Raw genomic sequence first — 22,361 nt, 5'->3', positions numbered from 1 at the left:
TGCCTTATTTTTAATAAATGGGTGGGCTTAAAATACTTTACTTGTAAGACATCTTTTTAGTAATAAGTATATTAACTCCTACTTAATGTTGCAGTTATTTCCCGTTTGTTTTCTTCTGACAAAAATAAACATTTTTAAGTATGATGTACTTAAATTCATTAATCATTTCCTTTATTTTTTTCTGTCTTTGGAGCATTGATTGGCAAGGCTTTCTCCAGGATAATTTGTAAATGTATTATATAATCTTGTAATATTTTTTGTTTTAAAACCTGATTGTGAAATATACATGTAACATCATCCTCTTTCTCTTACCATGAATACCTTGTATAAAAGGTAAAAAGCATAAAACAATGGTCATAATCTGACCACCCAGTTTAAGAAATAAAACTTTGCCAGTGTAGTTGAAAACCATTTGTGTACTTTTGCTGATGCTAAGAATCCAGAATCTTTGTAGTATTAACCCCTACCCTGAAAGTATTATCTGATGAGAGAAAAATGAAGAAAAGTACAGGTTAGTTCTGGAATAGGATTATGACTTGGATAATATTGAGTAATAAAAATGTGTTTGTACGACATAATAAATTTCTATTAGTGTTGGTGGACTACATGACAAAACTTCTTAATACCTCTGAACACACCTTAATTTTAAATGTCTATTCTGAACATTTATTTTCTGACTCAGAATAACCTGGAAGAAAATTTTAATTCATTATGGAGAAGATTGTTTTGGTGGCATTCATGATGAAATGGAAGAACACAGAAAATTTTCAATATTTGAGGAAAAAAATATTTGATGTGAATGACCTTAGAAGAAGTCATTATGAATTTTGGCTAACTGTATTACTTTATAAATGCTATAGGATGTGGTGATGTTTCTCAAGTGTACTTTTGTGTAGAGGGTAAGTAACTAAATAAAGTAAAATGAGGAAGTATTTATTTAAGTACTGGATGTTTGATTTTCCCTCTCAGAAAATTTTGGAATAGTTAAGATTAACATCATACTTCTTCAGTGTTTTCTTGGTTGGGGTAGAGAGTGGTGGTAACTAATGTTCTGATGTATAATAGTTCATCTGTGATAAGAGATTGTAACAGTTGTGAATAGGTCAGACAATTTTAAATCTTGACCTCAGAAGTATTATTTTACATAAAATGTATTTTGACAAAATAAAACTATTTTTAATGTTACTCTGTCTAGAAACCTCTGCCTTTCTATCACTTACTGTATTGATAACTATTCTTTTCTGATTTCTGTAGCCCTGTATAAACCAATTAAATTTGTGAGTATCCACTTAGGTAGGTACTGTTTAGAGTCCTGTGGTTTAAGATCTCATCTGAAAGGCATCCACAGTATCACTGAAAAAAACAAGCATGAGGAACTGTTAAATAGACAAGACTATCCATTTTCAAGTGCCCAAACCGGTTATAAAATGGTGCTCTAGGAAAATTGAAGAGAGATATGTGTGGTCTGCAGATTTTTCATGGGTCTACTGCAAAATGCAGGAATCCATTTTCTGAAATGTTGGCAGTGTCAAGAAAATAGAAACGAAATCATGAAATATTCTGAAGTGAGAACAGGCAGCAACCAGTTTCAGAACGTTAGTAAATGGCACAGATAATCATCCTGGTCTTTCCCAGGAAGTTGTTTTTCCTGACAAATCTGTATGATTCCTTTCCAAAGGTCATGCTAATTCTTTAGTCACTACTTCTGTCCCTTTCTAGTCCCCATTTGGAGTAGTGCTTCTTTCATTCTACTCTCCCTAAGTTTGAAGATTTTCTGCTTTCATTCATGAAGATTTTTCTGCACGTGTTAATCTCCCCCTTGTAGCTTTTTGATATGTGACACTCAAATTATCAGTGAATTGCGTGGTATCTAGTATTGTTTCCTATATGTTAAGCCATTTTCCAACTATATCATTTACCTTTTAAGAATGAGGACACTATGATTTAGGCAACATATTTTACACAAACCTCGTTTATTAAACATTTATTGGCTTTTTAATTACATAATTCATATTCTTGAATAAAATAGAATCTTACAGAGAAGGCATAATTAACACTGACTATAATCTCTTTCCTTGCTACCTCTTTCCCCCAGGATTAACTACAACTGTTAGGTATGTATCATTGAAGATTTTTTTTTGGTGTATTATATATCTACATAAAAATATATGTATGTTGTTTTATGAGCTTTTAAAACATATCATGCTTTACATATTACATTTGCTTTTAAGAATATGTCTTAGAATTCTTCCCATGTATGTACAGATCATACTCTCAACAGCCCACACAATAGATCTAATTTACTTAGCCATTCTCAAAACAGGCAGATACTAGGTTGTTTCCGATTGTCTTGCTATATCAGTGTTTTAGTGAACATTCTGCAGTATGCCTCTTTGTGTGAGTTTTTCAATCAGGGTGCAGTCAGGAAAACAGAAACTTTACTACTTATTTAAAGAGACAAAAATCTGTTATGAGAAATTAGATAAAAAGGATTACAAGAGCAAAAAGGTTAATCGAGAAGAAACATAGAGGTATTCACTGCATCAGCAGCAACCATCCCTAGGGCAAAGAAAGGAAAGAGAAAAAGAAGAGGTTGTGGTAGTCAGAATTTATAAGTCTGGAGGTGAGCCTTGAAAAGCTCAAGCTCTGTTCAAGCCAATGAAGAGATGGTGGTGCCTGACTGTTGCTGATTCTCTGGAACTCAAAGAAGAGACCCGATTGTGTTGGGTCTCTGATTTCTGAGGAAGGGGCACCATTGGCTATCTGGGAGGGGCTCGGGGTTAGGATTCAGACCTCTGAGCGGGAGGGTCCTGCCTGGTTGCTGCTGGTATTCCGAAGATGAGCAATAAGGTTGATTCTGATGGTTAAAAAAAAAAAGTGGAGTCTGAAACCAATTGCTGCCTAAACCAGTTGCTGCTGGTGATGCTAACCGAATGGAGCCAATCTCTTCTTCCTTTTTGTCTGTCTCCTAGTGCCCTCTGTTGATGGGACCTAACAAGAAGCCAGCTGAATAAAGGAGAAATAGTTTGCAGGGCCTCAGTATCATGGAATTGGATCAGTGTGTGGACAAAGGAGACAATAACCAATAGCATGGGTTTATGTTTCTCTAATGTGATTATGAGAAGCAAAATCACTAAGTACAAGAGCTGTACATACAAACGTTAATAGAGACTGCCACATTGCCCTCCTTTAAAAACTTCACATTTTTACATGAAATACAGGGGGGAGGGATTTAGAGAAAATATTGTCCAGAGAACTACTCAAATTTTAAAAACCTGGGACTGTTAAAAATGCGACTTGTTAAAAATGAGACGGATGCAGTAGTCTCGAGGTGGGCCTGGCATTTTTAATAAATGCCCAGGTGATGTTGATGATTCCATTTTAAAAAGCTTAACATTTTTCCCATCTTCCTACAATCCCTACCGTGCCGTTCTATAACATTCCTCCTACAGCTCAGCCAAGTTCTTAACCGCTAAGCAGGGAACAAATCTGTTCCAGGATACGGCGGCAAGCAGGATTTGGAGCCACTGTTCCAACGCTTGGCTTCTTATTGGACAAGAATGACATCATGCAGACAAACGAGACTCTTAATTATGACGTTTCCCTCGGCGAATGCTCATGGACGCAGCGGGAGGCGGAAGCTGGGGTGGGACGGCAGGAGGTCTCTGGGGTGCGCGGGCGGGGTGGAGGGTGGCGGAAGGGCAGCCCGGAGGAAGTAGTGAGCCTTCTTCCGGCGCAAGGGGGCCGGAAGTTGTGGCCGGCCGTGTCAACCTGGGGTCTGCGGTCTGTGAGTGCTGCTGAGACCGCCACCATGGGCGGGAAGAACAAGCAGCGGACCAAGGGGAACCTGAGGGTAAGCGCCGGGTGGCCCAGCCAACCCGGGAATCTTCATCTCGCAGCGCGTGGCTTCTCCCCGCGCACGCCGGAGAGGGGGTGAAATGCGGCCGTGGGGAGGCGTGTGTTTGCGGGTCGTGTGTGACCTCTCTGTTGTGTGTGCGTCCCCACGGGCGGGATGGGTTATCTCTGAGCAGACTGGAGATGTCCTATGCCAGAGCTGTCCCGACCTGAGCATACACCTCACAGTTTTCGTTAGGACCTGTTTTAGTGTCAGCTTCAACTGGAAGGTTACCTGGCCGGTGTAGCGTGGGGTGAGGGAGTGGGGGTGCATTGGGAAGAAGGGAGTTGGGTGGGAAGCAGTTAAGTGAGTCTGGTGTGCTCGGATCATGTGGCTCCTTTGTCAAAAACTTACCATGGCTCTCCACATTTCTTGGGGGTAAAGTCCAAAGCCTTTACCACGGTGTACGTGGAATTGGTCTCTCCCTGACTGACCCCTTTCCATCTCCAACCCCATCTTCACTTCCCTCCTCACCCACTCCATCCACACTGACCTCCTCACTGAGCCTTGACCTTGCCTGGCAGGCTTCCCGACACTCTTGTTGGGTGGCTTCAATTTTTTTTTGCCTTAGACCTTTGGTGAAGTCTGCCAAGATCGCCCTATTTTAAATTGTAGCCTTCCCTCAATCCTTGTTATCCTTTCCTGCTTTATTTTACTCCAGTCCACTTAATGTTAAGCTGCTAACATACTAAGTAATTTACTTCTTGCTTCACTGGGATGTAAGTATCATGAAGGCAGGTGTTTTTATCTGCTGCTGTTATCCTAGGGGCCTAGAACAAGCACTGGCATGTAGTAGAAGCTCACTAAATACTTGTTTAAAGAAGACCCCAAAGTGGATTTAATCTATGTGATTAGGGATGTTAAAGTGATGTTTTTTATGATGCAAGCTTTGTTATGGCATAGTCCAATTTTATGCGAATGCATTTCTCCTGTTTCTTATCCAATTCTGGTGATACCAGTACTATGTTTTTCTTAGATCTGCCAGTCACTTTGTTTTGGAAAATAATAATGTCAACAATAATAATGGCAACTGAGTTTGTGCCAGCACTGTGCTAAGTGCTTTACTTGCAACTTCTTTTAATTTTTAACTTTTTCATTAAAACTTTTCTCAATGTTTTATTTTTGAGATATTCTACATGTGAGGAAAAGTGGCAGGAATATTAGAGCAACACCCCATATATTCTTTATCTAGATTTACCAATTGTTAATATCTGGTCATGTTTTCTTTATCTCTCTAAATATATGTATTTTGCTGAACCATGAGAGAATTAGTTGCAAATATCATGACATTTAGCACCTAAATACTTCAGCATGTGTATTCTAAAAACAATGCCATCCTTCTTCATAATCATAAACAATCATACAGAAAATTTAACTTCCATGTAATTCTGTTATCTAATAAATATGCAATATTGAGTTAAGATTTCTATAGTCATCTCAATAATGTTCTCTATAACCTCTTTTTGATAAGCCATCTTAAAATGGAACCAAGATCTAATCAAGGATACTCATTCCATGTAGTTATCATGTAGACCTAATTTCTCAGTGCTTTTTGGGGAAGTTGTTTTGCTTAATTTAGATTTGTCTGTGTTCCTTACATTTAGATTCAGGTTAAACAATTTTTTATAGGAATGCTTCATAGATGTATCTTTCTCAATGCTTCCCACCAGGAGGCACGTGATGCTTATTTCTCCCTTTATTGGTGTTATTTGGGTAAAATAGTGTCCATTATGAATGTATCTTTTTCCATTGGCTATTAACAAATAATATGTGGAGTGGTAGTTCAAGACTGGGAATCACCTGTTCTTTCACACTTTCATCTAATGGTTTTAGCATCCATTGATGATTCTTGTTGGAGTCAGTTATTATGGTGGTTTAAAAACTTTATCTTAGCAACAACCCAAATAATGGTTTAATTACTATTTTCTCATTTTAAAGGTGATACTGAGGTATAGAGAAAGTAATTCACCTATGCTCATGCAGCCAGGAGGTTTCACAATTGGGATTTGAACTTTAGAGTGGCAGACTGTATTCAAAGATGATAGACAGATGTCTCGTTTCAAGCTAGTAGTTTAATGATACAGATATATAAGTAAGCAAGAAATTACAATATCTTAAAGGATTCTGATACAAATATGAGTAGAAGAGAGTGGGAGAACAGGAAAGACTGGTAATTGACCTGAGGCAGGCAAAAGTTGAAAATATGAGTGTATTTTGAAGGATGTGTAGGAGTTTGTTAGTGAAAAAGAAGGAAAGGTTTTCAGATGGTGTGAAAGATTGTGCAAAGATCAAACTATGAAACAGCATATCATATTCTGGGAACTTTTAATTCAGTTTGGGAGTGGAACATAAATAATGGCAGCAGAATTGGGAGAGGGGAAGAGGAAGTGGGACAAGGGGAGAAAAGAGTGGCAGGAGATAAAACTGGGAAAAGTTGAGGCCAGATGGTAAAAGATCTTGGAAGTCTTCCCACTTTTGATCTTTAAACTGTGGACCGAGGATTGCATCCTCAACTACCTCTAAAAGGCACAAAAGAATGAAGTAGAGTAGTATAAGAAAATTAACTAGAATCAGGGTTCTAAATTTTTGAACTGTTGATATAATCATCTAACATACAATAAAGTAGTAAGAAACAGTATTTTAAATTCAAAGTAGACATTGAATTAAAGATACAATTAGTATGTTTAAAAAATAATTTATTACTTTTAAAAAGCTAACTGAAAATTTGATACGTTTTCTTTTGCACCAAGTTATCATATCAGCTGTGGTATTTCAGGTCAGTTAAGAATTCAGCCTTGACTCCTTTAGCTTTTAGCAATAATTAGTATTTTACACAATTTCATTATTCTGTTTCATAATAAAACTTCTTACAAATGAGATTATAAATAAGTTTCTGATGTCCTAATGGCATCATATTTAGTTTCCAGAATTGTATTGTAATTCACTGACTTTTTATAGCTCTTTATTCATGTACCAGTATTGAGAAAGGTGAACTGAATAATGTTAGTCCATTTTAATAAAGTTTTAAAATAGAGAACCTTTTTTAAAATTAATCATTAAATGATACTATTTTGAAAATATGTAATTCAGACTGTCATTTTCATTTCTAGTCACTCATTCTCAGTTTAGAAAGTAGTTCAGATTATTCCTCGATAAATGAGTTTCCCAAACATAATTTTGCTAGGTATGAGCAAATTGAATCACACATTGGGATAACCTTTTTTGAACATTCTTCCAGAGAAATAAAAAACAAATGAATTTAGATGGGTTGTACTGTTATCCTAGACATTGAACTGAGGCATTTTCCTATTAGTAAATATGTTAATTTCTTTCAACAGTTTAAATATTTCTTTCTCTGTCACAATCCCGTAACTTTTAGTAATAGGCTGCTATGAGGTGTATCAGTCAAACAAACCACTGACTATGGTTCAAAACAAAGGCGTGTATCTTATATCCTAACCATGGCATTGATATTTATATCCATAATAATGTAATTTGTAACCATTATAGTCCAGAGAGGATAGGCTAGGTGTTTGTGCAAAAATGAGTGTGTCTGCCCTTAAGGAACACCTAGTCTATAAATAGCAATCATTAGATTTGTCCCATGGTTGTTGCTTAATATTTGTTGAATGAATAGATGAATGAAAAGATGTAATCCATCTATGAGTTAATTTTACATCATTACACAGTACACATGTTTATACGTATGATATATACAAAATTTGGAAATAAAAATTTCATAAAATAGTACTTGCTCTTACCATGTGATACCTTCTGAGTTTTAAAATTTTATTGTTTCTTTGAAATGCTGTCATGACCATTCAGTTGATATCACAAGCCACCAATGAATTGTATTCACAGTTTTAAAAACATTGTTCTGATGGTTAAGAAACCAGGAAATAGCTCTTAGGATCATTATTGATAGGTTCTCAGTGATGGGAAAATTGCAAAGGATGAAACCTTTGCTAGAGAAAAAAAGTGCTCAAATAAAAGCTTGTTTTGCTTTGGGAATTGTCGAGGGATTATTCTAAAGAACTGTAAAATTTTGAACTCTTTGTGACTCTGTTTTTCTCCCTATTTTTTCATCAGCCTTCAAACAGTGGCCGTGCTGCAGAACTCCTTGCCAAAGAACAGGGAACGGTTCCTGGATTTATTGGTTTTGGAACATCTCAGAGTGACCTCGGTTATGTTCCTGCTATTCAAGGAGCTGAAGAAATTGACAGTCTCGTAGATTCTGATTTCCGAATGGTGCTGCGCAAACTTTCTAAGAAAGATGTTACAACAAAATTAAAAGCAAGTTTTTTTGTTTTAATAAAAACCATCAAGAAAATCTTTGTTAAAACAAAATGTTGTTGACACATTTTTTTGTTGTTGTTGTTGACACATTTTATATTAAGAAAAATGAATGGGTATTTATCACTAATAAGTTCTTTTATAATGGTACTTGTTTTGACTCATGAATTAAGCTTAATTTATACTTAATTTCTGGGTTAAAAATTAGTTTGCCGCTCTGCACTAATTTGAACTACTGTGGAATTCAGGCTATGTAGTTTTCCCATTAGAGAATGAAATTTTGACCCTGTAATTTTAATTGAGGTTTTTGTTTGTGTTTTATATATTTAAAAATAACTGAAAAGTTTTTACCATAGTAGCCTATGAAAGAATTCTTCAAATTAGTCCCATGTGGCACAAAAGGAAACACTGTACATACTCTCCCATTACATATATTAGACTAAGCTTCTAGAACAGAGTAAATATAATCAATAGCCAGTATTGTGGCTGTTGATCCTTAATGATGTTAATAATTTACTTAAAGGCAATGCAGGAATTTGGATTCATGTGTACAGAAAGAGACACAGAAATTGTAAAAGGAGTTCTTCCATACTGGCCAAGAATTTTCTGCAAAATTTCACTTGTAAGTATTAAGACTTTACTAATATATTTTTATTGTATGTTTTTTGGTTGAAGTCATGCAACTGTCAAGTTAATACTCATTTTTGGTGAGTGTTATGAAATTTTTGTCAGGATTGTGTGCAGATGAGATCATGTTGGGATGTATAAAGTGTATATGCAGTCTGTCTTCAGAAATTAGGTCATTATTAGAGAATCACCTAGATACTCTCCAGTCATAGTAAATTTTTATGATTTCATTTCTTTGCTTTTTTGCTGCAGAAGAGTGAGAATGAATTGCTTATTCAAGGCCTAGTCTTGACTGTGTAGTGAATACAATTGTCTTTTTCATTAGGAGAAAGGCAAAGGAAAAATTAATAAATTTTTTCACATGTTTATTGGTTTTAGTTCACCTTTGCACATAGATGAATCCTTATTAATGGGTCATCATAGCATATCTAGAAATGTTTGTATTTTGTTTTTATGGGTTAGAGCAATTTTAAACCATGATATTTTTCAATAAGAGCAATTTTAAACCATGATATTTTTCAATAGGATCATGACCGCCGGGTTCGAGAAGCCACACAGCAAGCTTTTGAAAAACTAATCCTTAAAGTAAAGAAACACTTGGCTCCTTATTTAAAAAGTTTAATGGGCTATTGGCTAATGGCTCAGTGTGATACTTATACACCAGCTGCATCTGCAGCAAAAGATGCCTTTGAAGCAGCTTTCCCTCCAAGCAAGCAACCTGAAGCCATAGCGTTTTGTAGGGATGAAATTATAAGTGTAAGTTATTGGAACTGTTCTGTATTTTTTTCATTAACTATTTAAGGGATATAAGGTATATTATAATGACAGCTCTTTTACCTGGTACTGTGAGGGAATCAGTAAGTGAAAAACTTCTAGTGGAAAACTACCTTTTTAAAATAGTGTGTAACAAAATTGACTATTTTTTATTTTTAACATAACATTTTGGATTGGATCTTTTTAAATTATTTAAATTTCTATCTTTAATTTACAAATCTTTATCATATCTAGAAATTTAGATATATGCTTGTGGTGCATAAAGCATATATAATGTAAAATATAAAAAATATACACCTAATAAAAAGAATGTATATTACATAAAAAAATACATCTAAAAATAAGTTTATTTTTACTCATATTTCCATGTCAGTACATGTATATAGATCTACTTCATTCTTTTTGTTGGCTCTTTGGTATTCCTTTTTTTGGATGTACAACAGTTTATTTAACTCCTTTTTTTTTTGACTTAAAACAACAGTAATTTATTCTCATAATTTGGGAGACCAGAAGTTCAACATCAGTTTATATATAGGCATAGGCCATTCGTTTTCACTGGGGTATAGTATTCCATTGAATGAATATACAATGTGCAACACAGTGGTTTCAACAGTTACCTACATTATCAAATCCTGACCTCTAGTGTGGTTACTATCTATCATCGTAGAAAGATTATTTAAATCCTTTTATATTAATAAACATTTGCTTTTCTCCCCATATTTTTTTTATAACAAACACTGCTTCAGTGAACAATCTTAAATAGATCTTTTCATACCCTTTGGGAATGATAGTTACCAGAATTTCTAGGAATCATATGTTTGGGTTAAAGGATAAGAACATTTAAAATCTTTATAGATACTGATGAATTGCCCTTCAAAAGGCATACAAATCTTTACTCCCATTAACAGATAGGAAAGTTTCTTCAATACTTGGCCGACACTTTTGCCAGGTTGATGTCAGCTGTCACTTTTGTGGTTTTCAGTTTGTATCTAATACTGTCCCTCCTCACTTCATCCCTCCTTATGTGCTATTCCTAATATATGGACTGGAAAAACCAGACAACCAAGTTTGTTAGTATTAGATCAAGAAATAAAAGTAGATGGACTGTTGAGTGGGGGTGGGGGGGAATTGAGGGTAAAAAAAAAATTCATGCTTGCAATGATTTCCTTATTTAGTACTCCTGGGTTTCTATAGCACCCTGTATATAGTCCTACTTAAATATTCTCCCCCCTCTTTCAATTAGTCAACCTTCATGTGGCTTCCCATTATACTTTCAAGTCTAGATTTGTGATCTTGGTCTTCAGGGCTCTGCATGCACACATATACATTCTAGTTCCCCATTTAGCTTCTTGGGTCTTTCAGTCTTTATTTCTCAGGTGTGCCAAGTTTGTTTTTCTAGGGAGAGAGAGGGTTTGTAGCTTTAATCATATTCTCAAAGGGAGTTCACTAACCCAAGGGTAAGTTAGGAATCACTGATTTAAAATATCAAGTGGTAAATATTAATGAGAGTGAAGTGTCATGAGTTTGGACACTAAAAATTTTAGAAAGTGGGTTTTAAGATGGTTAATTTGGTTCATAGTTTTTTTTTTAAATTCTTGGCTTTGTTTTGAATGGATAGCTGATCATTGAATGTGTGGCTATTTTCTCCATTATTTTTCCTTCAGTTGGCTATGTCATAGTTCATTACAGATATGGGTTTGAATTTGCCCAAGTTCAAAACCACTTTATTAGGGAAAAGTTAGGCAAATGAAAATCCAAGTGTCAGATTTATAGACAGTAAGAACATGGGCTCCGAGTCATGCCATAGGCTTCTAGTCCCCCTCTGCCATTAGTTAGGTGTGTGACCTTGGGCAAGTTTCTGTGTCTCCCTTTCCTCGTCTATTAAAGTGGAAATTGATTTGTACTTCATTGAGTAGTTGTGAGGATTAATTTAGTTAGTGGATGAAATGTGCTCAGAGCAATACCTGGCATGTGGAAAAGCTCAGAAAATGTTAGCTATTATTACACCTGATAAAATTGGTAGTGGGACAGTGAGCTGCCTTGTACTGCACCCAAGAAGTAGGCACACTTACCCATTTCAAATGGAACCTTAGACCTTCCTCTATGATGGGGCATAGCACAATCTGTGTTGTTTTCTGTGGGCAGGCAGGCCGTCAAAAGCACCTAATTTCTGTGATTGGGTATTCCACTTTACTGCTGTGTGCAGGAGGAAAGGAGGAGCAAGAGGCCAGGAATATTTGGGGGAAAATTCCTCTTGATGGTTGGAAGAAGTACCCTGTCCTTACCCCAAGAGCAGTCAACTTGGGGGATTGATAGGGAAAGAAAAATAGGTAAAATTCAAAACTTTTAGTTTTGCTACTTAATTTAGTATGTTTGTAGGTAAGCGTGTAAATACTTTTAGGTAAGGTGATGCTTATGTTCTAACTGTTCACCATTCTCAGAGAGTTCAGTAAAAGTCTCAAGGCTATGGGATTTTTTCCCCTTCTATAGGTGCTGCAGGATCATCTTATAAAAGAAACACCTGATACGCTCAGTGACCCACAGTAAGTTGTATTATATCTGTGTGACTCATGTTAAGGGTTTGTTTCAGTCATAGGTAATGATATAATTTTAATGTGACACTTTTTAAAAAGGGCTGCTAAATGTGGAGATGAAAACAAAACACTTGGTATAATGCCATATGCCAGGTACTGTTTTATGGGCTTTTACTTGCATGTAGTTCTGCTATTTAACTTGAATTATCTGGGAGTTAGGTTCTTTCACGAAGAGATGTTACATTTTTCTCATTTACTTTCAGACAGTCATAGCAGGAATTGTTTGAAGGTCTGGTTGCAACAAATGAAGTTGTTCTGTTGAAAGAGTTGTGCCATGTTCCTTTTCCTTTTCCTTTTATGCTTCAGTCGAACTATTAGGAATTCATAAGGGAAAGTAATCTTAGATATATTTATATCCATTCCCTGGATCACCTTATTGCCTGTTACTTGTATACTTATTTCAAGCCTTTTCATCTAATTTTGCTTTGTATTAATTGAAAAATTTGTGATTAAAATTCTGTGTATGTTTGTATTTTGGAGGAGGGTTGGCAGAGGGAGAATGAAATATAGAAATAAAGCAACTTTGGTAGATATTTATTAATAAAAAATTTAAAATAGAAGTACAAATACCAGATAGGTAGTTTGGCTTATTCTCAATCCTTATCATCTATGTTTATTTTCTTTTCACATCAAGAACTGTTCCAGAGGAAGAGAGAGAAGCTAAATTTTATCGGGTTGTAACTTCTTCCTTATTAGCATTGAAGAAATTGCTTTGCCTCTTACCTGATAATGAGCTTGAGTCTCTGGAGGAGAAATTTAAGGTTGTTTTATCACAGAATAAATTTTGGAAGTATGGAAAACACAGTATACCTCAGGTATCTTCATTTTTTAAAATTTTAAGAGATTTCCCTGATTTCTTCTTCCCCCTCCCCCAATCTTGTTATATTTATGTTTATTGTTTATTGTTATGTGCAAAGATATCTTTGTGGTCGGACTGAATTGCCTCTCTTACTGGCATGTGAGTGTATTTTCACTTTTTTATTTAGTTATTTAGTTATTTGGAGCTCAGATTCAGAGTTCCCTCTGTTCATGGCGCATAAAATAGTTGGTGTGCAAAACTCTTCACATTTAATGTATTTTTTCCTTTTATCTTTGTCTCCATCCCAACCAGCTGACCATTCCAAGTGTGCTTAATGTATGTTTTTTTGTTCATATAGTTGATTCTTGTTATTCATGGTAATTGTGTTCTATAGAGTCCCTGCAAACACTGAATTAGTGAGTGCTGAAGCATTGCTCTTAGGGGAAATACAGGATTAGGTTCCTGTGAGTCTGGTCATGGCATTTTTGGCATATTCTAAATATTTTTGGCAGTTGGTCAGTATATAATCTTGTTTTATGTGTGTTTGTTTAAAGATACTTTAATATATATTGTAGATTCATTAACATTGAAGTCAGTGGACAATAGCACAAGAAATCATGCCTGAATGAAGCTTATTTAACATGGGTTTTCTCTGTTAGACACATTACAGCCTTTTTGCAAGTGTTTTTAATTCACATAAATGGTATTGTGTTATATTTCATCCCACTTACTATTTTTTAGTACTTTTTTCAGAAAGTACTAAAATACTCTATATCCATCATATTTATCTATGTATATCTGGCCAAGGGCATCTGACTGCTGTGTAGTATTCAGAAGTTGGCATTCATTCCATTTTACCTCTCTATTCCTCCAGTGATAAGACTCCCTGATTGTTTCTAACTCCTTGCCCTTACAAATAATATAGCAGTGAATATCTTCATGCATATATCCTCAGATCTGGGAGACTGTCTTTTTCTGAAATTCCTTTTCTGAATTGGTGAGTCAAAGAGTATATGCATACTTAGTTTTCTGAAGTAGTGCCAGATTGCTCCCCTGACTGGCTGCATTACTTCAGACTCAGCCATCAATGCATGTTGAATCCTATATAACCTTATATTATAACCAGGATTAGGCATCATTTAGCCTTCTAATTTTTGTGAGTCTAAAAGGAGTTCAAATGATAATCTTTCTTTAATTTTAGTTACTCTGGTAGCTAGTGACTTTCTTCATCTCTTTGTAAGCATTGTAGATTTTTGTGTTTCTTTTATAAACTACTTGTTTATATCTTTCTCCATTTTTCATTTGGAGTTTTTCTTTTTCTTATTTTACTGGATTTATTATGTATTCTAAATATTAGTCCATTTGTCATTTTTAAGCATTGCAAATAATCACTCATTTTGTCACCTTTCATATGTTCTCTGCTAGAAAGAGATTGTAATTTTGATGAAATCAAGAGTCACCGTGCCTTATGAGGGCCTTTCCCATTTTTTTAAAATATTGGTATCATTAATCTACAATTACATGAGGAACATTATGTTTACTAGACTCCCCCCTTCACCAAGTCCCCCCGCCCGACAAACCCCATTACAGTCACAGTCCATTAGTGTAGTAAGATATTGTAGAATCACTACTTGTCTTCTCTGTGTTGCACAGCCATCCGCATGATGTCCCCCCACATTATACATGCTAATCTTAATGCCCCCTTTCTACCCCCCAACCTTATCCCTCCCTTCCCTCCCATCCTCCCTAGTCCTTTTCCCTTTGGTAACTGTTAGTCCGTTCTTGGGTTTTGTGATTCTGCTGCTGTTTTGTTCCTTCAGTTTTTTCTTTGTTCTTATACTCTACATATGAGTGAAATCATTTGACACTTTTCTTTCTCCACCTGGCTTATTTCACTGAGCATAATACCTTCTAGCTCCATCCATGTTGTTGCAAATGGTAGGATTTGTTTTCTTCTTATGGCTGAATAATACTCCATTGTGTATATGTACCACATCTTCTTTATCCATTCATCTACTGATGGACACTTAGGTTGCTTCCGTTTCTTGGCTATTGTAAATAGTACTGCGATAAACATAGGGGTGCATATGTCTTATGGCTGCTGTATTCTTAGGGTAAATTCCTAGGAGTGGAATTCCTGGATCAAATGGTATTTCTATTTTGAGCTTTTTGAGGAACCTTCATACTGCTTTCCACAATGGTTGAACTAATTTACATTCCCATCAGCAGTGTAGGAGGGTTCCCATTTCTCCACAACCTCACCAACATTTGTTGTTTGTCTTTTGGATGGTGGCAATCCTTACTGGTGTGAGGTGATATCTCATTGTGGTTTTAATTTGCATTTCTCTGATGACTAGCAATGTGGAGCATCTTTTCATGTGTCTGTTGGCCATCTGACTTTCTTCTTTGAAGAACTGACTGTTCAGCTCATCTGCCCATTTTTTAATTGGATTATTTGCCTTTTGTTTGTTGAGGTTCGAAGCTCTTTATATATTTTGGATGTCAATCCTTTATCAGATCTGCCATTTATGAATATGTTCTCCCATACTGTAGGATGCCTTTTTGTTCTATTGATGGTGTCCTTTGCTGTACAGAAGCTTTTCAGCTTGATATAGTCCCACTTGTTCATTTTTGCTTTTGTTTCCTTTGCCCGGGGAGATAAGTTCATGAAGAATTTGGTCATGTTTATGTCTAAGAGATTATTGTCTATGTTTTTTTCTAAGAGTTTTATGGTTTCATGACTTACATTCAGGTCTTTGATCCATTTCGAATTTACTTTTATGTATGGGGTTAGACAATGATCCAGTTTCATTCTCTTGCATGTAGCTGTCCAGTTTTGCCAACACCAGCTATTGAAGAGGCTGTCATTTCCCCATTGTATGTCCATGGCTCCTTTATCATATATTAATTGACCATATATGTTTGGGTTAATGTCTGGAGACTGTATTCTGTTCCACTGGTCTGTGGGTCTGTTCTTGTGTGAGTACCAAATTGTCTTGATTACTGTGGCTTTGTAGTAGAGCTTGAAGTTGGGGAGCGAGATCCCCCCACTTTATTCTTCCTACTCAGGATTGCTTTGGCTATTTGGGGTCTTTGGTGGTTCCATATGAATTTTATAACTGTTTGTTCCATTTTGTTAAAGGAAAAAGCTTTCAGCTTCTTGCTGTTAAGTACGATGCTGGCTGTAGGTTTGTCATATATGGCCTTTATTATGTTGAGGTACTTGCCCTCTATACCCATTTTGTTGAGAGTTTTTATCATGAATGGATGTTGAATTTTGCCAAATGCTTTTTCAGCATCTATGGAGATGATCATGTGATTTTTGTCCCCCTTTTTGTTGATGTGGTGGATGATGTTGATGGATTTTTGAATGTTGTACCATCCTTGCCTCCCTGAGATGAATCCCACTTGATCATGGTGTATGATTCTCTTGATGTACTTTTGAATTCGGTTTGCTGATATTTTGTTGAGTGTTTTTGCATCTATGTTCATCAGGGATATTGGTCTGTAATCTCTGGGTACTTTAAAGATTTTGTTTTGTTTCCTTTTGTGATTGTACTGTGATGTGTCTTGGTGTGGATTTTTTTTAAATTTATCCTGCTTGGGATTTGTTGAACTTACTGAGTTTGTAGATTGGTCTATTTCATTGGCTCTTCAAAATGCCCAGCTGTATCTTTTCAAATATTCCCTTTGTCTCATTCTATACTTTTCTCTTCCTTTGGGATTCTTGTCAAGCATATGTTAAATCCTCTCACCCTTTCCTCTGTCTCTTATGCTGTCCTTTGTGTTTTCTGGGTTTTTGTCTTTCCATGCCTATTGGTGGATTCATACTTTCTTTTACTCTTTCACTTCACTGATTCTTTATCACTATTTAATCTGCTCTTTATCTGTGAATTGAGCTCTTGCATATTTATTTATTTTTAGTTTAGGATTGGGCTTGGTTCTTTTTCAGATCTGCTGTACTTTTTCTAAGATTCATTTCCAGGCTTCTTTAAATTTTTCTTCAAATACAATAAGAACTGTTTATATGGAGTTTGTAACTGATAAATTCTATGATTTAAAGTTTCTGATCTTTGTGTTATCTTTTGTTCCTGCTGATAGTGGCTTGTAGTGTCTTATTTATTGTTTGTTTGGCCAAATTTAACTTTTTGCTGCCTAGTATATTCACAGGGATAATTTGAGGCCCCAGATGAAGGACTTTGCCACTAGAGAGGATTTGTATTTGCTTCAGCCAAATGGAAAATTGAATTCTTTCTGCCTTCACTTTTGGCTTGATAATTCCTATTGTCTTTTCAGTTATTTGATACTCTTGAGAAGATTAAAACAATTTTTTTTAGCTCTTTTAGTTTTATTAGTGGGAAAACCTATCTACCATTACCGTAAATCAAAAAATCTTATCAGCTTTACTAGGTTTTAATTCAGCTTTCCTTTTTTCTTCTAGATCCGCTCAGCTTATTTTGAGTTAATTTCTGCTTTGTGCCAGCGTATTCCACAATTGATAAAAGATGAAGCATCTAAAGTGAGCCCATCTGTTTTACTTAGCATTGATGACAGTGACCCCATTGTATGCCCAGCTCTTTGGGAAGCTGTGCTTTATACAGTTACAACTATTGAGGTATGTAAGAGAGGTACATTTACCATGCCTGGCAATCTTGTCTTCTTGTTGTATTTTAGAAGCCTTAGGTAATAAATATAAGAGAGAACCTATAAAATTATTATATCCAAAACTTACTGGAAAAATGCTTTTTTGGGAAATAAAATACTTATACAAAACTTGGTATAAATCTTAAACTTGACTATAAAATGGCATAGAATTTTTATTTTACTTTCAGTTTAGTATCAAATATTCTTTAAACCTATGTAGCCCAAGGAAGTCAGCATTTCCCATCTTATATTTAAGGTTAAATATTGCTGTCCTTTTTTGAAAGCAGTTTTCTTAGAAATTTTTTAAGTTAAGTAATTATTTCTAATCAGTATCATCCTAGAAGCTTGTGGGACATGGTTACTATATGTAATAAATTTCTTACAATTTCAGAGTTTTAGTTTTAAATGGTTGTAAGAGATTTTAGCCTCCTTAGGTAGAATACTGTCTATCTTCTCTCTTAATTGGGAAAGTATGTTTATGATCTGTGATTATTATTATAATCTTTTCTATGGACAGGACTGTTGGCTTCATGTAAATGCAAAAAAAAGTGTGTTTCCCAAACTGTCAGCTGTGGTTCGTGAAGGTGGTCGGGGTCTGGCTACTGTCATTTATCCTTATCTTCTGCCATTTATCAGCAAACTCCCTCAGTCCATTACAGATCCAAAGTTGGAGTTCTTCAAAAATTTCCTCACCTCTCTAGTTATAGGGTAAGGAATTAAAATTCTTCATCTTTAAAGCAGAAGATATTTTTCTTGTTTTTATAAATGGTTAGAATGATATGCTCACTATCTTTCTTAATTTCCCAAAGTTGTTTTGCTGTTCATTAAATACTTTTAAAGTTTTTGAGGAATTACAATTGGAATTCTTTTCTTGGGTACTTTAAAAGTAGTAGAAAAGAGTGGTAGAACACAGCAGAAAGTGAGATAAATATATTAAGACCCTTAGATGGATATAGGCCATTTTTCAGATGAGCCATTTTTTTTTTATGCTGATAATAAATACAAATGCCCAAATACGGAAAATGAACCAGTGGAGTTTAAAACTTCCGTAAACTTAAATATAATAGCTATTTAAAGTCACACTTAAAAATAATTTCAGTATATTTGTTGAACTTCATAAATGAAATATACCCATTTTTATTAGTGATTAAAATTTTTTTTTGCTACACTATTATCTTTATTTAGGTAACTCCTCACTTTCAGATTTGCAGGTGGATGGTTCATGAATAGAAAATAAGTATCTGTTATCTTTAGCTTACATGTTTTGAAAATATGCTTTTTTCTTACTGTTCTTCAAGTACATGTTCTAATTGGGCTGTATTTTGGTCATTCATAGTTTTTAGTTTAAGAATTTTATTTAAAAGATCCTTTTCTTTTGTTATGATGGCCTTTTCTGTGTCTTTATTTTGGTGTTTCTGAATTGCTTATTTTCTTTTTTCATGAAACAATAAGCCAGTTATTCATTATTTCTTAGGCTGTCAACAGAGAGAATCAAAACCAGCTTTTCAGAGTGTTCAGCAGCAATATCTGCCTTTTTTGAGTGCTTACGTTTTATAATGCAACAAAACTTAGGCGAGGAAGAGATTGAAGAGATGCTCATCAATGATCAGGTACTTATAATGTGAAAATTACCACTGTCTTTGCACACTAACTATAAACAATTAAGCTCAGTGTGTCTTGCCATTTTATTAATTAGCCTTCCTTGTAAAGATTTCATTTTTATTTCATTTTTATAATTTACAAATTAAGTAATCTATATTTCTGACCAGATAAATACAAATTTATACTGTTAGTTGCTAGCCTTAATACCATAATGCCTGAGTCCTAGTTAGTCTCTGGTGGTACAAATCCTGCCTGTTTTAGAGAACTGCATTGCATAACAGAATTTAGAAAATACTATTTGTGATCTTTTGTATAAAATTTAAATTACACAATGATTATCTTATTACTTCTAAAATGCTCAAGTATATTTATCCTTTTGTGACCAATTGTGCTTGACTTTTAGAACTAGTGATGAGAAAGTTCTGGAGTATGGTTCCTTTGGTAGGAAATTAATGAAATTATATAAGCCCAGATCCTAGTTACTGTCAGTTGACTTTAATTTGTAATTTAAGAAAAAGTGTCTGAATTCTATGGGTCCAGTGCATTTTTCATATTGGCTTAGAAAAAAGCAAAAAACTTGAATAAGAAGAGAAGATGCAAAGAAAACTGTATTGATAATGACCAATTATCTTGGCCAATTACATCATTAAAAAGAAGCAATTCAGGGGGAATGTGATGAAATCATTAATCTCTTTGTATGATATGAAAATGATCTTCAAGTTAACTTCTCAGTGTTCTGGAAAAAAAATCTTTTTTTCAGTTATGAAATATCAAATTTTATAATGTTTTACAAATAATCTTGTTTAAATTTTACTTTTCCTGAAAACTGAATGGTTATATTTTTACCTTCTCTTTCAGTTGATTCCTTTTATTGATGCATTTCTCAAAGACCCAAGGACGCAAGATGGGCAGCTATTTAACTATTTAGCAGAAACTTTAACTTCCTGGGAAGCCAAAGCAGATATGGAAAATGATGATAAAATGGCTCATAGCTTGGAGAAAGTGCTAGTAAATTTCTGGGAAAGACTCTCAGAAATTTGTGTTCAAAAAATCAATGAGCCACAAGCTAATGTTACATCTGTTTTGGGTTTATCTAACCTATTAGAGGTCCTTCAAAAGCCAAAGAGTTCATTGAAGTCAAATAAAAAAAAAGTTTGTAAAGTTAGATTTGCTGATGAGATGCTTGAATGTAATAAAGAGAATGAAAAATGTGTTTCCTCAGGAGAGAATAGTGAAGGCTCCAGATTAATGGCTGACCTGTCTCTTACTCATAATTGTTCAGATGATATATCTCCGCTAAGGAAAAAACCTTTGGAAGACTTAGTCTGTAAACTAGCAGAGATGAGTATTAATTATGTCAATGAACAAAAGTCAGAGCAACATCTAAGATTTCTTTCCACTCTGCTCAGCTCTTTCTCTTCAACCCAAGTATTTAAAATGCTGCTTGGTGATGAAAAACAGAGTACTGTCAAAGCCAAACCTCTTAAAGTAGCGAAACTTGCACAAAAAAACCCTGCAGTTCAGTTTCTATACCAGAAACTAATAGGTTGGCTAAATGAACATCAAAGGAAGGAAGCTGGTTTCTTGGTGGACATTTTGTACAGTGCCCTCCATTGCTGTGACAACAATATGGAAAGAAAAGAAGTCTTGGACGATCTAACTGAGGTACTAGTGTTATCTTTTTAAACTGTAATAGTTTACACTGGCACACTAATTGTAGAATGAAACCTACATGGCAGTTGTATTTTGATTGTTTCTTGACTGAGGTTGTCAATTTAAAGATGAACAATGTAACATACTCTTGATTGTGATTGGGAACTATGTGAGATTTCCAGATAGGTATTGAATAAGTATGTTAAAATGACATGCATAAGTAAGTTCTTTCAGTCCCTACTTTTAAAAATTGAACTAAAAATTATAGTTTTGTAGTGGTTACCTGGTGAATTTATTTACATGTAAAAAATTTTACTTTTCCCTCTAGCAGATTCTCTTTTTCCTCTTTCAGGTGGACCTGAAATGGAATTCTATTCTTCAGGTCATTGAAAAGGTATCTTAGGGATTTTTTTCTTCTCTTCTTTCTTTTTCTTTTTCTTTTTGTGTGTGTTTATGTTTATGGATACAGAAAAATTAAAACCATAGTCATTCACACACTGGTATGTGGTCAAGTGTCTATGTTAGAGAAATTATTATTATTATTATTATTTTCTATAAGTTGGGAAGACATTTGATTTTTTGCCTTTCTATATATAGTACGATTTTTCTAGTTAGGAGTATCAGGGAAGAATGAACAGGTTTTGGAAAATCCAGTGTGTTTTCCCTAGCAGATAACAAAGGGAGAATTACACATTTTATTATCTTTTAAACAAGGCAACAGGTTTTTACTCTTATCTTAGTTGCTTTTTGTTCTATAGAAATTGATTGAGTGGTTCTAGTATGGCCAGAACATATGAGGAAATTAAGTTTGTCATACTCAGAATACTGTAAAGGAAAATTAAAATCTCCCAGCCTTTGTCTGATTGCTACTGGACTAAATAAGAAAACTAGTGGTAAGAATAATGAAAAGAAGTCAAGGAACATAAACAATTTAGAAAATTTTAAAAGTGGCTTAAATATTCTTTCCTCATGGTGATGCAAATGATGTAACAAACACTTTTCCAACTATAGAAATGTTATGGCTGCTACCTAAAACTTTTTTGTTACTAACTTTTTTTGGTTATATTTATGTTTTTCATAGACAACTCTTTATAATTTTACTTGGATCTTTTAAAATTATAGTGAAAAAAATAACATTAAAATGTATCATCTTAACCACTTCTAAGTGTATAGTTCAGTATCATTAAATATATTCATATTGTTATTATTTTAAATTAAGGTATCCTTGAAATACGATCTTATGAAGGTTTCACATGAGCAACATTGTGATTTCAACATTCACCCATATTATCAGGTCCCTCCCATCCCACTGCAGTCAGTGTTCATCAGCTTAGTAAGATACTATAGAGTCATTACTTTTTCTACGTGCTAAGTATATTCATATTATTGTGCAGCCAGTCTCCAGAACTTTTCATCTTGCAGAACTGAAATTCTACCCATTAGGCAATAATTTCCCATTTCCCCCAGTAATTTATTTTTA

At 34.7% G+C, this 22,361-nt stretch overlaps 1 protein-coding gene across 1 annotated transcript in view; it reads left to right on the top strand.

Annotated features, from left to right (window-relative positions):
- Positions 1–3,668: 3,668 nt before the first annotated feature.
- The window catches only part of LTN1 (listerin E3 ubiquitin protein ligase 1), a 64,780-nt gene continuing 46,087 nt past the window's right edge, over positions 3,669–22,361 (top strand). Inside the window, exons 1-11 of the mRNA XM_017663301.3 lie at positions 3,669–3,853; positions 7,985–8,188; positions 8,712–8,810; positions 9,341–9,571; positions 12,080–12,132; positions 12,818–12,998; positions 17,424–17,597; positions 18,144–18,334; positions 19,101–19,236; positions 20,087–20,893; positions 21,234–21,275. Of these exons, the coding sequence (XP_017518790.3) occupies positions 3,812–3,853; positions 7,985–8,188; positions 8,712–8,810; positions 9,341–9,571; positions 12,080–12,132; positions 12,818–12,998; positions 17,424–17,597; positions 18,144–18,334; positions 19,101–19,236; positions 20,087–20,893; positions 21,234–21,275 (2,160 nt within the window). The 5' untranslated portion in view covers positions 3,669–3,811. The remainder of the gene's footprint in view (positions 3,854–7,984; positions 8,189–8,711; positions 8,811–9,340; positions 9,572–12,079; positions 12,133–12,817; positions 12,999–17,423; positions 17,598–18,143; positions 18,335–19,100; positions 19,237–20,086; positions 20,894–21,233; positions 21,276–22,361) is intronic.

This window comes from Manis javanica, chromosome 3 (genome assembly GCF_040802235.1).
Source record: "Manis javanica isolate MJ-LG chromosome 3, MJ_LKY, whole genome shotgun sequence".
Taxonomy (NCBI): Eukaryota; Metazoa; Chordata; class Mammalia; order Pholidota; family Manidae; genus Manis; species Manis javanica.
This window is presented reverse-complemented; position numbering and strand designations above follow the sequence as displayed.